This window comes from Halichoerus grypus, chromosome 5 (genome assembly GCF_964656455.1).
Source record: "Halichoerus grypus chromosome 5, mHalGry1.hap1.1, whole genome shotgun sequence".
Taxonomy (NCBI): Eukaryota; Metazoa; Chordata; class Mammalia; order Carnivora; family Phocidae; genus Halichoerus; species Halichoerus grypus.
Window position 1 is genome coordinate 38288168 of NC_135716.1, and position 16478 is coordinate 38304645.

Below are 16478 nucleotides of genomic sequence, written 5' to 3' on the forward strand. Positions count from 1 at the left end.
ACCTATGAAAATTAGTATAACCTATATATCCTATTCTTAAGTAAAAAGAAACTCCACAACCAAATCTCACATAATCATAAACAATGTTTAAATGTACATCTTTCTCAAAGAAGAGAAATTTATTTATTTTTTAAAAGATTTTTATTTATTTATTTATTTGACAGAGAGAGCACAAGCAAGGGAAGCTGCAGAAGGAGAGGGAGAAGCGGGACTTCTCAGCAGGGAGCCTGATGCGGGACTTGATCCCAGGACCCTGAGATCACGACCTGAGCCGAAGTCAGATGCTTAGCCGACTGAGCCACCCAGGTGCCCCATCAAAGAAGAGAAATTTAAAAGGCACAAATAAAAGTCATAAAATATCCTATTACCATTTATAATGACATACTACTTACCATTAAAAAAATGTTACTTTGAGATGAGGAAATTTTCAAAATTCTGTTCATACAAATGATTATACCAACCACACTGACCAGACTGAATATATGACAAGCATGTGAAATAGCTGAGGTAGAATCAAAGTGTAAACTGAATAAAAACACAGAGCAGATAAGATAAAGCCGGCTTCATAAGCCTTCTCTCCTAGCAAACAAGAGCACATGTTGATTCTTCTGAAATAATGTGTAGTACACCACGGTGAGCATGAGTTACTCTGAGGGATTAAAATTTATTCCTGTTACTTATTTTTATTTTATTTATTTTTTAGGTAGGTTCCACACCAGCATGGAGCCCAACACGGGGCTTGAACTCACGACCCTGAAATCAAGACCTGAGCTGAGATCAAGAGCTGGACGTTTAACTGACTGAGCCACCCAGGAGCCCCTAAAATTCATTCCTTTCAATTTGTCATGGGTAAATGAGGAAATGATTCTAACGACAATGTACGGATTTCTACAATCAGTAATAGTACCGTTCAGTGACAGGGACATCACATCCTTTACTTATTCTTGGTACAGTAGCTCCCCATAGCAATCTAGTCCGAGCTCACTGTCCTCACACTGTTCCCTAAATTAAATTCCTGCTTTAATAATGCAGTTCTAATTTGAAAAGGATCCTAAGAAAAGCTATACCACAGGCCACAAAAGGCTAATTAGACAATGTTTTCTGATACTTAGTCAATTAATCAGTGAAACAGAATAGGCATATAAAGGAGTTCTCTGAAATGCCTCTTTCTTCTTCTTCTAATTGTCAATTATTAGTGAGACTGAGTATTTCTTCTTGATTAATCACCCAAATCCCTCATTTCTTTCTCCTGCTCATTTCCCCCTCTCCTTTTTCCTATTTGAGTTGGTTTCTATCTCTTGTAACTGAAAGTGTTCTGCCTAACACAATTTGCAGTAGTTCCTGAATATATTAAGAATATTACCTTTTTGTCTATCATAAATGCTGCAAATCGTTTTCCCAATTTATTTCTCTTTCAAGATTATCATGCTGATCTTTGATACAAAAAGGTGTATGTTGGCGTGTGTGTATATGTGTGTTTTCCCTTATAATGATTCAAATCATTTCTTGCATTGTTGTCTCTTGGCCTTGATGTCATGAAACACCTTTGTTTAAATACCCTTATTTCTAACTCCACTTTTACTTATAATTCTTGGATTTGGTTCCTTTCCATAAAACTTGGAGCTAGCTAGATAACTACTTGATTCATGTTCCCATCTCACTTCCTTAGTCAGAAGTCATGTTATGTCTCAAGTTTCTCTCATTTTTGGTCACATTCCTAGCACTGCAGTTTATGAAAACAAATACTATTTGGGGTATATTCTCACCATTAAGTCTAGAGGAGAACCATTTTCGGATGGATTTGCAGCAACACTATGAGCTACTGAAAGTAAAATACAAAGCTCTAAATGCCCACAGGGGCAAACAGAAAACACAGGTTCCAGTCCCTCCTATGGAGTCCCATCTGAGGTTGAAAGCTTGGGGAGGAATAAGCAATAAGGCACTAGTTTTATTCCATTAAAACAAAAGGAAGGTTCTAATATACTTTTTGTATGTGTGTGGCAATTGTTTATTGAAGTAGATTCAGATAGAAGAGTTTTTTGATAACCTGGCTAATTTACAACTTTATTCTTAAACTCAAAATTTATTTCCTGAATACTAAATAGGTATGTAATACGGAAGAAACACCATGAGGACATAATCAGGACATAACCTCTGTTCTGATGCTGAGTGTCTACGGGGAAGAGAGGGAGACTTCAAGATGAGACAACTGATGAAGAGCTAAGGGAGGTCAGAGGGGGCAGTATTATTTTCAGAAAAGGGGAATATAGAATATACTGGAGGACGTGGTTATTCGGGCTGGGTTGTTTTCTTCCTTGTTTTTTTTTATTGAGATATAATTCACATACCATAAAATTTACTCTTTAAAACCGTGTACAAGTCACTGAGTTTTGGGTATAATCACGAAGTTGCATAGCCCATCACCACTAATTCCAGAATATTTTCACTCTCCCCAAAAGATCCCCCATACCCTTAGCAGTCACTCCCCATTCCCCCTTCCTCCAGCCCCTGGCAGCTACTCATCTAGCTTCTATCTCTGTAGATCTGCCCATTCCGTACATTTCATATAAATGGAATCATAATATGTGGCCTTTGTGTCTGGTTTCTCTTACTGGGCATAATGTTTGCAAGGTTTACCCATGTTGTCAGGCCCTAAGATTTGAAATAAGCTATAAAAGGTTAGGAAGGATTAGTTAATTCAATAATTTACTTAAACTGTCAAGTTCAGAGAATCTCTCTTAACCCTCTATTCTCTAAGATAAGGAAATTAGCTCTTGCTAGCTATATGCTTACACTGAGATGTATACTGACATAATTAAGTCTCTCTATAAAAATAGAACAACTGGGGAGCCTGGCTGGCTCAGTCAGTGGAGCATGCGACTCTTGATCTCGGGATTGTGAGATAGAGCCCCATATTGGGTGTAGAGTTTACTTAAAAATAAAATCTTAAAAAAGAAAAAGAGAAAGAAAAACCAACAAACAGCATTTAAATTTTTTTTGGTGCGATTATGTTCACTAGAGAACCAAGATATGTATGTGTCTAGACCACAGGAGCAGGAAATAAAAGAAATTTATTTTTGGGGTGCCTGGGTGGCTCAGTCTTTAGCATCTGCCTTCGGCTCAGGTATTGATCCCATGGTCCTGGGACCGAGCCCCACATCAGGCTCCCTGCTCGGCGGGAAGCCTGCTTCTCCCTCTCCCCCTGCTTGTGTTCCCTCTCTTGCTTGTTCTTCTCTCTGTCAAATAAATAAAATCCTAATAAAAATAAAAATAACTTTATTTTTTTATTTTTTTAAGAAATTTAATGAAAAACATGAATGATCTATAGATTTAATGCAATCCCTATTAAACTACAAAATTTTTCACAGACCTAGAAAAACCAATCCTAAAATCTGTATGGAACCATAAAAGACCCCAAATGGCCAAAGCAATCTTGAAAAAGAAAGACAAAGCTGGAGGCATCACAATTCCAGACTTCAAATTATACTACATAGCTGCAGTAATCAAAAGACAACCATAGACACATAGACAACCATAGACACATAGACCAACAGAACAGAATAGAAAACCTAGAAATAAACCCACAATTATATGGTCAATTAATCTTCAACAAAGCAGAAAAGAATATCCAGTGGGAAGAAGACAGTCTCTTCAACAAATGGTGTTGGGAAAACTGGACAGCTACATGCAAAAGAATGAAACTGGACCACTTTCTCACATCATACACAAAAATAAACTCAAAATGGATCAGGAGCTAAATGTGAGACCTAAAACCATAAAAATCCTTGTAGAGAGCACAGACAGTAATTTCTCTGTCATCGGCTATAGCAACATTTTTCTAGATGCATCTCCTGAGGCAAGGGAAACAAAAGGAAAAATAAACTACTGGGACTATATCAAAATAAAAAAGCTTCTGAACAGGGAAGGAAACAACAACAAAACTAAAAGGCAACGTATGGAATGGGAGAAGATATCTGCAAATCACGTATCTGATAAAGAATTAGTATCTAAATTATATAAGGAACTTATCAAACTAAACATCCAAAAAACAAATAATCCAATTAAAAAATGGGCAGCAGGCATAAACAGACACTTCTCCAAAGAAGACATCCAGATGGCCAACAGACACATAAAAAGATGCTCAACATCACTCATCATCAGGCAAAGGCAAATCAAAACCACAATGAGCTATCACCTCACACCTGTCAGAATAGCTAAAATCAACAACATAAGGACCAACAAGTGTTGGTGAGGATGTGGTGAAAAAGGAACCCTCGTGCACTGTTGGTGGGAATACAAACTGGTGCAGCCACTGTGGAAGACAGTATGAAGGTTCTTCAAAAAGTTAAAAACAGAGCTACCCTGGTCTGGTAATGGCACTACTGGGTATTTACCCCAAAAGTACAAAAATGAATTCAAAGGGATATACACACCCCTACGTTTACTGCAGCATTACCTACAATAGCCAAATTATAGAAGCAGCCCAAGTGTCCATCAACTGATGAATGGCTAAAAAAGATGTGGTATATATATATACAATGGAATATTATTCAATGAAAAAGAATAGTATCTTGCCATTTGCAATAACATGGATGGAGCCAGAAAGTATAATGCTAAACGAAATAAGTCAGTTACAGAAAGACAAATACCATATGATTTCACTCATATGTGGAAGTTAAGAAACAAAACAAATGAGCAACGGAAAACAGAGAGAGAGAGAGACAAACCAAGAAACAGACTCTTAACTATAGAGAACAAACTGATAGTTCACAGAGGGGAAGAGGGTGAGGGGATGGGTTAAATAAGTGATGGGGGTTAAGGAGGACACTTGTAATGAGCACTGGCTGTTGTATGGAGGTGTTAAAACACTATATTGTACCCCTGAAACTAATATAACACTGTATGTTAAGTATTGGAATTAAAATTTTAAAAAAACTAATAAAAAAACCACGTACGATCTATATATATAGGAAAAATTTTGGAAACATTACTGATGGACACTGAAGAAGAGCTGTATTAACTGGAAAGTTATAGTTGTAATCAGACATTTTATTTTATTTTTTTTATTATTATGTTATGTTAATCACCATACATCATTAGTTTTTGATGTAGTGTTCCATGATTCATTTTTGCATATAACACCCAGTGCTCCAGGCAGAACGTGCCCTCTTTAATACCTATCACCAGGCTAACCCATCCTCCCACCCCCCTCCCCTCTAGAACCCTCAGTTTGTTTTTCAGAGTCCATGGTCTCTCATGGTTCATCTCCCCCTCCGATTTCCCCCCCTTCATTCTTCCCTTCCTGCTATCTTCTTCTTCTTCTTCCTTTTTTTTTTTAACATATAATGTATTATTTGTTTCAGAGGTACGGATCTGTGATTCAACAGTCTTGCACAATTCACAGCGCTCACCATAGCACATGTCCTCCCCAATATCAGACATTTTATTTTATTTTTTAATTTACTTACTTATGTTTTTAGAGAGCATGCAAGCAGGGGAAGGGGTGGGGCAAAGGGAGAGGGAGAGAGAAAATCTTAAGCAGGCTCCACGTCCAGTGTGGAGCCCAACACAGGGCTGAATCTCACGACCATGAGATCATGACCTGAGCTAAAATCAAGAGTCAGACGCTTAACCAACTGAGCCACCCAGGTGCCCCTGTAATCAGATATTTTAAAAATGTTACATATCTCTGTAAATTCACTAAACTCACTGACTTGTACATTTTAAAATGGGTAAATTTGTGATATATAAATTATACCTCAATAATGCCATTTTTTAAAAAAGGTATAACTAGACAGAACTAGACAAAATACCACATGTAAGGTATCACTTCTCCCTAGGTTAATCAATAAGTTTAACATTTGTAATTAACAAATATGCAACAGGACTGCCTGAGAACTGGACAAGTTGATGCTAAAGCATAGAAGAAAAACAAATAAGCAAGAAAAGTTAGAAGATTTCTGAAAAAGAAGGACCAGGACAGGCTCACCATACACTACAGCATGTTTGCAGTGGGGAATTGGTACTGAGCATTTATTCCCACCCTTCTAGTGTGTCTGCCTATTCTGCAGAGGCTAGAAAGCTAAAAATCTGAATTTTCCAGACTCCCTTGCAGCTGGGTGCTGGAAGCAGAAAGGTCTCCCCAGATAGATGGGAGACACACAACGACAACTCTCTCCTCCAACCAAACACCTTGGGCCCTGCGCGTGGCTCATCTAGTCTAGTTTCAGCAATAATCCTGCTGAGTCAGCTCACTGAAAACCCCTCTCCTTGATATCTGATCATCCTGATATCTGATCAAATTTGTCATCCCCCAGCCTCTATAACTTGCCAGTCTGGTTTGCCTTCTGCAAGAATCCTGTTGAGCTGTCAAGCAAAAACCTCTCCAGCCTTGATGTTTCCTCTAATTTTCTATCCACTGACCCCCACCTGCTCCGTGGCTACACCACTCCACTAGTACTTGTTGGAGAGGGAGTTGAGCTTGACCTCTTTCCCCTACTGCAAAACACCGCTTGAGTAAAGTTTTCCTTACCATCTTTAACAAGTGTCTGAATAACTTTCTCATCAACACAATAAAACTGAAAAAGCAAGTCTCAGAAGGAGGCATACTATGTGAATCTACTCTATAAGAAAGTTCAGCATGAAAATTAAACAGATCAATTAGTGATACAAATGTATGTGTACGTCTATAAAGAACAGCAAAGGGATGGTCAACAGTTCAGCAAATGGCTCTCTCTCAGATCAGAGGAAAGAATATGCAATCAGGAAGGGACATATAGGACTCTTTCGCAAGTAAGGTAAAATTCAACTTCTTAAAATGAGTGGTGGGTACACAAGTACTTGTACCATACCATTATTTGGTATTCTGTAAATACTGTTTTATACCAGGGCACCTGGGTGGCTCAGTCGGTTAAGTGTCTGCCTTGGGCTCAGGTCATGATCCCAGGGTCCTGGGATCGAGCCCCTGGGATCGAGCCTGCTTCTCCCTCTCCCTCTGACCCTCCCCCCTTCTCATGCTCTCTCTCTCTCTCAAATGAATAAGTTAAAAAAATACTGTTTTATACCTATTCACTATTAATAGAGATAATTTGGTAAAAAATGAAAAACTCCAAATTATTACTAATGAAAAAAGCAAGGCGGATATTCACTGTACATGAAACCTTTCTGAAAGGTTTGAATTTTTTCAGAATAAAGATTTGGAGAAAAAACAAGATCCTCACACTAAATCCATGCTAAACGGTAGATCACATCCTGATTTTAAACACATTAAAATGCAAACAGCAACAACGACAAACTTCATCATCAGAGAAGCTGCAGGTGGGAAAAGAACAACACACAAGGAAGAGCACTGGATGCTTGAGCTACTTTACTTGTTCCTGCTCACTCCCTCACCAACTTGGAACCTCAAAGGAATCAAAGGAACCTGCAGGGGGAGCACCTGGGGTGGCTCAGTCGGTTAAGCGCCAGACTCCTCTTGGTTGCCTGACTCCTCTTGGTTTCAGCTCAGGTCATGAAGCCCAGCACCAGCAGGGCACCAGCTCCACGAGCTCAGCAGGGAGTCTGCTTCAGGATTCTTTCTCTCCCTCTGCCCCTCCCCTGCTCTCTCTCAAATAAATAAATCTTTTTTTAAAAAAGGAATCTGCAGGTTGAATGAATCTAATTTTATTTTATATTTTTTAAAGATTTTATTTATTTATTTATTTGACAGAGAGAAAGAGAGAGAGCACAAGCAGGGGGAGCTGCCAGCAGAGGCAGAGGGAGAGAAGCAGGCTCCCCACTGAGCAGGGAGCCCAATGCAGGGCTCGATCCCAGGACCCCAAGATCATGACCTGAGCAGAAGCGAGACACTTAACTGACTGAGTCACCCAGGCACCCTGGCTTAATGTACCTAATTTTTAAAAACATATTTAGCAAAGTTCTTTATTCCTGTAGGCAAAGTGGGGAAACGCGCACCAAGCAAATTAGTCTGGTTAAGTGGAACACCTAGGTAAGCAGATGAATGATTTTATGAGATGTCTTCCATTTGCCTTTCACCATCCAGTTCTCTGGCCCAGGAGGCAGACCTGAATGGGCTATCAACAGCCTCCCTTGCCCTCTGGAGTCCGGCCAATGAGGAGTCCAGACATGAGATCAGAGGGAAGGAGAGGTTGCCTTGGGTTGGCTGTGGCCCTAGACCAGAGGTCACTGGTCCTAATGAAGAGGTTAACCCTGTATGAGTCTCTCATCCCCAGCTCCAGTAACCACAGCCTCCCACCCCTCCTTCAGGTCTAGGGATAGTCATTGCTAGCCTTGATTAGTCATGTCACTTCATTATCCCTAGTGGTCTTCTTACATCTACATCTTTGTAAAAAAAAAAAAAAAAATCTCTTTGACAATGTTCACTAAATTATCTTTTTTAAAAAAATAAGCAAGATGTCGTTAATGTGTAGAATATGCAACTTTTTGAGCCATGTGATTTAAAAGATAAATACAGAGATGGGAGGATGGGAGGGTGGATGGATGAAAATAAAGGGCCAGGATGGTTCCTTTGGCTCCACTTCCCTGCTGCTGCAGATGTATGTCTATTTCCTCAAGACTGCGGGGATTTTCACGCACAGTGGACAAGCTGTGCAGACTGACTGCCAGGCTTGCATGGGGGCATGTGAATAGACAGCAGGCAGGCAACCTGGGGCCCTTTCCAAATGACAGAGCACGGAGAGCTCTACTCTGTGCTGCCAAGAGCCATATGGAAAGCTCTAGCCAGTCATTCTTTTTTTTTCTATTTCTTAGATTTTAATTATTAATTCGTTAATTAATTTGAGAGAGAGAGCAGTGCTCGCTTCGGCAGCACATATACTAAAATTGAGAGAGAGCGTGCACGGGGGTGGGGGTAGGGACAGAGGGAGAGAGAGAATCCCAAGCAGGCTGCACGCCCAGTGGGGAGGCCAACTCGAGGCTCAATCTCATGACCCTGAGATCATGACCTGAGCCAAAACCAAGAGTCAGACGCTCAACCAACTGAGCCACCCAGGCTCCCCATTGTTAGATTTTTTTTTTTTTTTTATCAAAACTTTCAAACATACAGAAAAAGTACAGTGAATCACCATCACCCTTTTGCTTGTATTGTTTCATCTCTGATCACTCCATTTCTGTCCATTCTACCACTGGTGGAAATCTGGACTGTTTCCAATTTTTGGCTATTATGAATAAAGCTCCTTTGACCATTTTTATACCTGGCTTATGACGGACACAAGCATTCATTTCTGCAAGGTCCATATCTAGGAGTGGAACTGCAGGGTCATAGGGCAGATGTATACTTAGCTTTAGTTTTCCCAAAGTGGTTGTAGGATTTACACTCCCAGCGCAGTCTGGGAGTTCCAGTCATTCCACAGCCTTATCAGCAGGTGGTATTATCAGCTCGGTTAAGGTTGGCCATTTTGGAGCGGTGCAGTGATTCGCTACTGTGCTTGTAATTTGCATTTTCTTTACAACTAATAACGTGGAGAATATTTTCATATGCTTATTGGTCATATGGATATCTTCTTTTGTGAAGCATGTGTTTTTCTCTCATTGATTTCATCCAGAACCATTTATTGAAAAGATCATCCTTTCTCCCATAAATGTAGTGGTGTCTTTATCCTAAATTAGGTGGCCATATATGGTTACCATCCATTCTTGATGGTTTTTATGTACATTTCCTTCCTTAGGCCAAGTGTGTCTACTTGGTAGATAAAACTAAGTTTGACTGGAAAGACACATCTGCTGCAAAATTAATCAGAAATTAATTCGAGGGGCGCCTGGGTGGCTCAGTTGGTTAAGTGACTGCCTTCGGCTCAGGTCATGATCCTAGAGTCCCAGGATCGAGTCCCGCATTGGGCTCCCTGCTCAGCGGAGAGCCTGCTTCTCCCTCTGACCCTCCCCCCCTCAGGTACTCTCTCTCTCTCTCTCGCTCTCTCAAATAAATAAATAAATCTTTAAAAAAAAAAGAAATTAATTCGAATGACCTGTTTGGCACCATGCACAGCACTGATACTTCCTGTCATAATTCTTTGCCAATCCATTAAAATTTCACAAATAAAATGCCACGAAGTCTACTTCTACTCAAAGTAAGTTACGAGTGTATAATACAATATGCCACACATACATGCTTCACAATCATTATCCTTTGGTCCTCTCAGTCAATAGACTGAACTATTTTTTTCATTAACTTTTTATTCTGAAATAATTTTAGACGTATAGGAAAGTTAGAACAGTAGAGAGTTCAAGTATACCCTTCATCCTGCTTCCCCTAATAGTAACCATTTATCATCAAAACCAGGAAATTAACACTTACATAATAGTATTAATTAAACTATAAAACTTGTGTGAATTTCACTTGTCTCCCCCTTATTGCCCTTTTTCTGTTCCAGAATCCAATCCAGGATCTCATACTATATTTAGTTGTGTTTCTTTAGTTTCCGCCAATCTATGACAGTTCCTCATTCTTTCCTAGCATAGTCAATTTGGAGGGGGGGAGAGTGTAACATAAAAATATATATTTTTGTATAAATTATAAATATTTTTCCATTATATAAAATATAATAAAAATACAAATGTTAAAGGGCTAGATTTTTTTTAAGAGAAATCCTCATATTTTCTTTCTTTAACCCAGTGGATTCTCCCATATGCCTCATGTTTTTTTTAATTTTTTTATTGCTAGGTTAATCCCCATACATTACATCCTTAGTTTTAGATGTAGTGTTCCATGATTCATTGTTTGTGCATAACACCCAGTGCTCCATGCAGAACGTGCCCTCTTTAATATCCATCACCAGGCTAACCCCTCCTCCCACCCCCTTCCCCTCTAGAACCCTCAGTTTGTTTTTCAGAGTCCATCGTCTCATGTTTCGTCTACCCCTCTGATTTCCCCCCCTTCATTCTTCCCCTCCTGCTATCTTCTTCTTTCCCATATGCCTCATTTTGATGTAAATAATACATCTTCTTCTACCAGATCATTTTAGGAAAATACCATATGGAAAAGTGAAACGCATTCCTGCTCTGTCCTTCTGGATAAAATCTGCAGATGGCCACCACCATTCCAAAAAGATATCAACTTAAAATTGCTATTTAAAGCAATTGATTGTACCCATTTCAAAGATTATTGAATTCTATCCATATGTGAGTTAAATACAGAAAGGCTTGTCAAACGCAATGAACTTTGACCTACAAATTTGTTTTAAAAAAGGAGATCAGGGGCACCTGGGTGGCTTAGTGGGTTAAGCATCTGACTCTTGATCTCAGCTCAGGTCTTGATTTCAGGGTCGTGAGTTCAAGCCCCACAAAAAGGGGGGGGAGGGCACCTGGGTGGCTCAGTCAGTTAAGCATCTGCCTTCGGCTCAGGTCATGATCCCAGGGAGTCTCAGCTGGGAGTCTGCTTCTCCCTCTCCCTCTGCCTCTCTCCCCCTGCTCATGCTCTCCCTCTCTCACAAATAAATAAATAAAACCTTTTTTAAAAAAGGAGATCAAAGCATATGAAAAGGAAATGTAAGCAAAAAGAAGTTAAAAAAAGACTCACTCAAGCGACTATCCACTCCTCTGTACCTTTTTATAACATGTGATTTAAATGACTGATAGACAGTCCTAACCATAATTACAAACTCTTCATTCATTTCTTTCAAATATATGAGATATGAGAGAAACCTCAAATGCACTGGAATTAATATCCAGGACATTAGAGAACGATTACTATTTTAAACTCTTAAGTACCAGCAAGACTTTGAAGTTAGCTAAATTAAGCCTATACTGTCAGAGACTCATTACCCAGCTTAATCTCTGGAATTAGATCAAGGCATATAGTGTTACTATTTGATTCTGAGAGAACTATAGCTGTATTATTTAAAACTTCTTTTTCTAACCTCAGTTACCTTAGAAATGGAATCCCGCTACTGGAAACAGTGAAAGATAATTTGTTTTTAAATGTCAATCAAACATCATATCTATAGCTTACATAATCTTTTAGCTCAGGGGAAGGAAGGCAGAGATATTAATTTAATATTAATGGAACTCATTATCCTTTCTGGAAGAATCCATAAGAGTAACAGCGTTATTCAAAATTGAGAGAAGGAGCGATGTTATAGCAGAAGTCCCGTCTCAGTCTGACAAGGTCCCACACCCCAGGAGAATATACTGTCCTGACTGCTTAGTACATATTACAAAGCTATGGTGGTGGAAGGCGACAGATAGAAAGCATCTCCTGGGGGCGCCTGGGTGGCTCAGTAGGTTGGGCGTCCAACTCTTGGTTTTGGCTCAGGTCATGATCTCAGGGCCATGAGATTGAGCCCTGTGTCGGGCTCCACGCTCAGCATGGAGTCTGCTTGTTCCTCTCCCTCTGCCCCTCCCCCCACCCATGCTCTCTCTTTCTCTCTCTAAAATTGATAAATAAATCTTTAATAAAAAAAAAAAAAAAAGAAAAGAAAAGAAAAGAAAAGAAAGCATCTCCTGATTTTCTGTTTACTTCACTACCAGTTGCTCTCAGGCTCCTGTTCTGACCTCTACTGTTGGGGTACCCATAGGGCTCAATCTGGGAGCCCTTTCCTTTTCCCTTCACTATGTCCTTAACATAAATACCATTTCTAGGCTGATGTCCTCAAATTTACATCAGCCCAGACATCTGGGTTCTGGGTTACAGAGTCACATACTCAACCACTTTTTAATCTCTCCACTTTAAGACAGTTCGTGTTTTAGCTGGAACATACCTAAATAAGAATGGTTAGTAAAACAGCAAAATGTACCAAGCACTTACTATGGGCCAGACCCCTTCTAAGCGTTTTTCATGTACTAACTGTTTTAATCACCATGATAATCCCACAAGGCAGATCCTATGATCAGCCCTGCCTCTCAGTGGGGGAACGGAAGGCACACAAAGGTAACTAACTAGCCCCATGTTAACACATTTAATACATGGCATGGTCAGGATTCAAACTAAGGTCTTCTGCTTCAGAGCCTAGACTCCTAACAACCATGCTGAGTCACTTAAAGCGAAGTCGAACTCCCTCACCCAGGCATGTGTTCATCTCCTGACCCCAGACTCTCTCCCCCCACTGAAGATCGGTCTTTTGTTCAAGCTGGAAAGCAGGGATCATCTTTGATTCCTCCCTTTCCTTCCTCACCCACACTAACGAGGTCTATCAATCCTACCTCCGAAACCCACCCTCTTCCCCATCCTCAGTGCAGCCTGGATCTCAGGGAAATACCCCCAAACTAGTCTCCAGACTTCTATGCTCACACACCAGTCTCCTAAATGCATCCTCCACTTAGCAACGAAAGGGATCTCCATAAAACACACATCAGTGCATAACCGCTGAATTACTAAAAATCACTGAGCAGCGATTTTCTCACCCTGAGAATAGAACCCACAAGCCTCACGGTCTTCCGAATGGTCCCGGTCTATCCCTAAAACTGCATCTTGAGTCACTGTCTCCCCACCTTACTCATTTTGCCCCAACATTTTTTAAAATGCATTTACAGTTCTCCAAAGCCAATGACAATTAAATTTGCATGATCTTTTGTTTGGGATTATGCACAACACTGACCCTTTCAGTCAGTGTGGACACCGCACAACTCTAATTATGAAATGTTCAGGTGTCTATGATCTTAGAGCCGGGTGCCTTGCCTCCTTCTGGCGTATCCCACATCCACATTCCTGTGTATGTTTCTACTTATTGGAAAAAGGCCCAAGTCTACCAAATAATGAGCAACAGTTTCTGGAACAGAGAATGATCATCTCCTACAAGAAAGGTAAATACAGAAACATAATAGAAGACACAATGAGGGGCGCCTGGGTGGCTCAGTTGGTTAAGCGACTGCCTTCAGCTCAGGTCATGATCCTGGAGTCCCAGGATCAAGTCACACATTGGGCTCCCGGCTCAGTAGGGAGTCTGCTTCTCCCTCTGACCCTCGTGCTCTCTCCTTCATTCTCTCTCTCTCAAATAAATAAAATCTTTAAAAAAAAAAAAAAAAAAAGAAGAAGAAGACACAATGAGATAGATATGCGTGATCCTTTTGACCTTGCTTCCTGCCATTTACTCCTCATCCTCTCAAAAAGGCCAAAAGGCCCAGGGTAAAAAGACTATGACAAAGCAATAATATAAAAAATGGGAAAGTTAACGTAAGGTGGGAAAAAAAGAAAAAAAGAAAAAGAAAAGAGATCTCATTTAGACTCCTGCATTTAGAACAGAGGCAGAGCACGAGCAACACATAAATATTTGTTGATCTGATTTGTAACGATGGAAACAAAGGGAAGTTATCAGTTGAAATGGGCCCATGAATCAATATTTGTAATTTAACAGGAAGACCTGGTAGCAGGATTCCTTGCCCTTGAAAAATACCCAAAGATCTACAGCTGCTATCTGATGTACTTACTGGCATCATCCATGAACTCGAAGTCGCCTCCCAGCTCAGAACTTGAAAAGTGGTACTGGTCTGGGTCGGCCAGGGCGCTCAACAGAATCAGCAGCACCACAGCGTTGATGATCTGCAATAAGAAAGAAAAAAATTTAAGTACCCCCAGATATGGTCCCTATAATAGGAACTTAAACTGACCATGTGGAATTTAACTTCAACAGAGGCTCCTCCTAATGTCCACAGTGGCCAAACTGTGGAAAGAGCCAAGATGTCCATCAACAGATGAATGGATAAAGAAGATGTGGTATATATACACAATGGAATATTATGCAGCCATCAAAAGGAATGGGTCTTGCCATTTGCAACGACGTGGATGGAACTGGAGGGTATTATGCTGAGCGAAATAAGTCAAACAGAGAAAGACATGTATCATATGACCTCATTGATATGAGGAATTCTTAATCTCAGGAAACAAACTGAGGGTTGCTGGAGTGGGGGGTGGGGTGGGAGGGATGGGGTGACTGGGTGATGGACACTGGGGAGGGTATGTGCTCTGGTAAGCGCTGTGAATTGTGCAAGACTGTTGAATCTCAGATCTGTACCTCTGAAACAAATAATGCAATATATGTTAAGAAAGAAAAAAAGAAGAAGAAGAATGTAGCAGGAGGGGAAGAATGAAAGGGGGGAAATCGGAGGGGGAGAAGAACCATGAGAGACGATGGACTCTGAAAAACAAACTGAGGGTTCTGGAGGGGAGGGGGGTGGGAGGATGGGTTAGCCTGGTGATGGGTATTGAGGAGGGCACGTTCTGCATGGAGCACTGGGTGTTATGCACAAACAATGAATCATGGAACACTATATCTAAAACTAATGATGTAATGTATGCGGATTAACATAACAATAAAAAAATTAAAAAAAAAACAAAAACAGAGGCTCCTCCTGTTCAACACTAAGCCCCCCCCGAGGGAGCAGACGAACATTCCCAAGGCGGAAGCACTGCGGCTCCCTTGGGAGGCAGCCAGGGGCTCGTGGTGTGGTGGCAGCCAACAGGCAGATTTCACCTCCTGCCGCCTCGGGGCGGAAGCCCTAGAGCAGCGAGCAACCCACACTGACATACACAGCAACCCCAATACACAGCAACCCCGATGCCCAAGGTGGGAAAAACACAGGAACTCTCCAGTTAGCCCAGTGCACTCTGATAAGCAACCACAAGTCTTTCCAGGTGATCAAACATTTTCACAGGGTCAGACGATCTGAGCCTTGAGACCAGCTAGGGAACAGAGTCAGAGGATGAATGCAAAGCCACGGCAGCCGAGCCAGGTTCAAACCTCCCGTCGTGGCACAGGTGAGCCCCTTTCCACCCAGGCCCAAGGCTCTGCCTTCTGAATACCGCAGAGTACACATCCCTTGGGTACTTCAAACTTAGCTTGCCTGAACGGAAATCACCTTCCCTCACATCTCCCATCTCTGCTCCTCTTTTTATGTTCTCTATCTTAAAAAAAAAGAATAGCATCACCATTAATAATTAAAAGTGGAAAACTCAGGCACTATGCTAAGTGCTCTACGTGGAGTCTCTCTCTCTTAAGCCGTCCAATAACCTAATGAACTCAGCACTAAATTATCCCCATTTTATAGACGAGAAAACTGAGGCCTGGGGGTAAAGAATATTACTGAAGATCAGGCAGCTAACAACCTGCATCCACAAATTTTTGGAATTAAAATCTCTTAGCCTCCTGTTTATACTTGAAACCTGATTATCTTTGGGCTTATTTTAACATCTTCCTTATCCCCACATCCGACCAATTGGGAAATTCTGGCTGTTCTACTCGTGCACTTCTATTTCCTTTATTCTCCCTAACTGCCCTTGCTGCATGCTACGGATGTGTACCAACTGTGGGGGGGCTGGAGGGGCAGGTGTGGGGAGAGTTTAGGTGAGGCTCGAGATGAGACTGGGGTGTTTTTTCTCCTTTTTGTGTGAGTTTTACTCTTGCCAAAATGGGGAGGAGAAAATGAATAACCATGAAGATTACGTAGAGGAAATTCTTTCACTAACAGCAGTAACTAAAGGCATATCCTACTATAAAATGCGTATTTGGTATACCTATTTACAGGAGAGG

The 16478-nt window shown here is 40.8% G+C and overlaps 1 protein-coding gene across 1 annotated transcript in view; it reads right to left on the minus strand.

Moving 5' to 3' along the window:
• LAPTM4B (lysosomal protein transmembrane 4 beta) overlaps positions 1–16478 on the minus strand; it is a 75667-nt gene that overhangs the window by 32646 nt on the left and 26543 nt on the right. The window contains exon 2 of the mRNA XM_078072191.1: positions 14380–14491. Coding sequence (XP_077928317.1) covers positions 14380–14491 — 112 coding nt within the window. The remainder of the gene's footprint in view (positions 1–14379; positions 14492–16478) is intronic.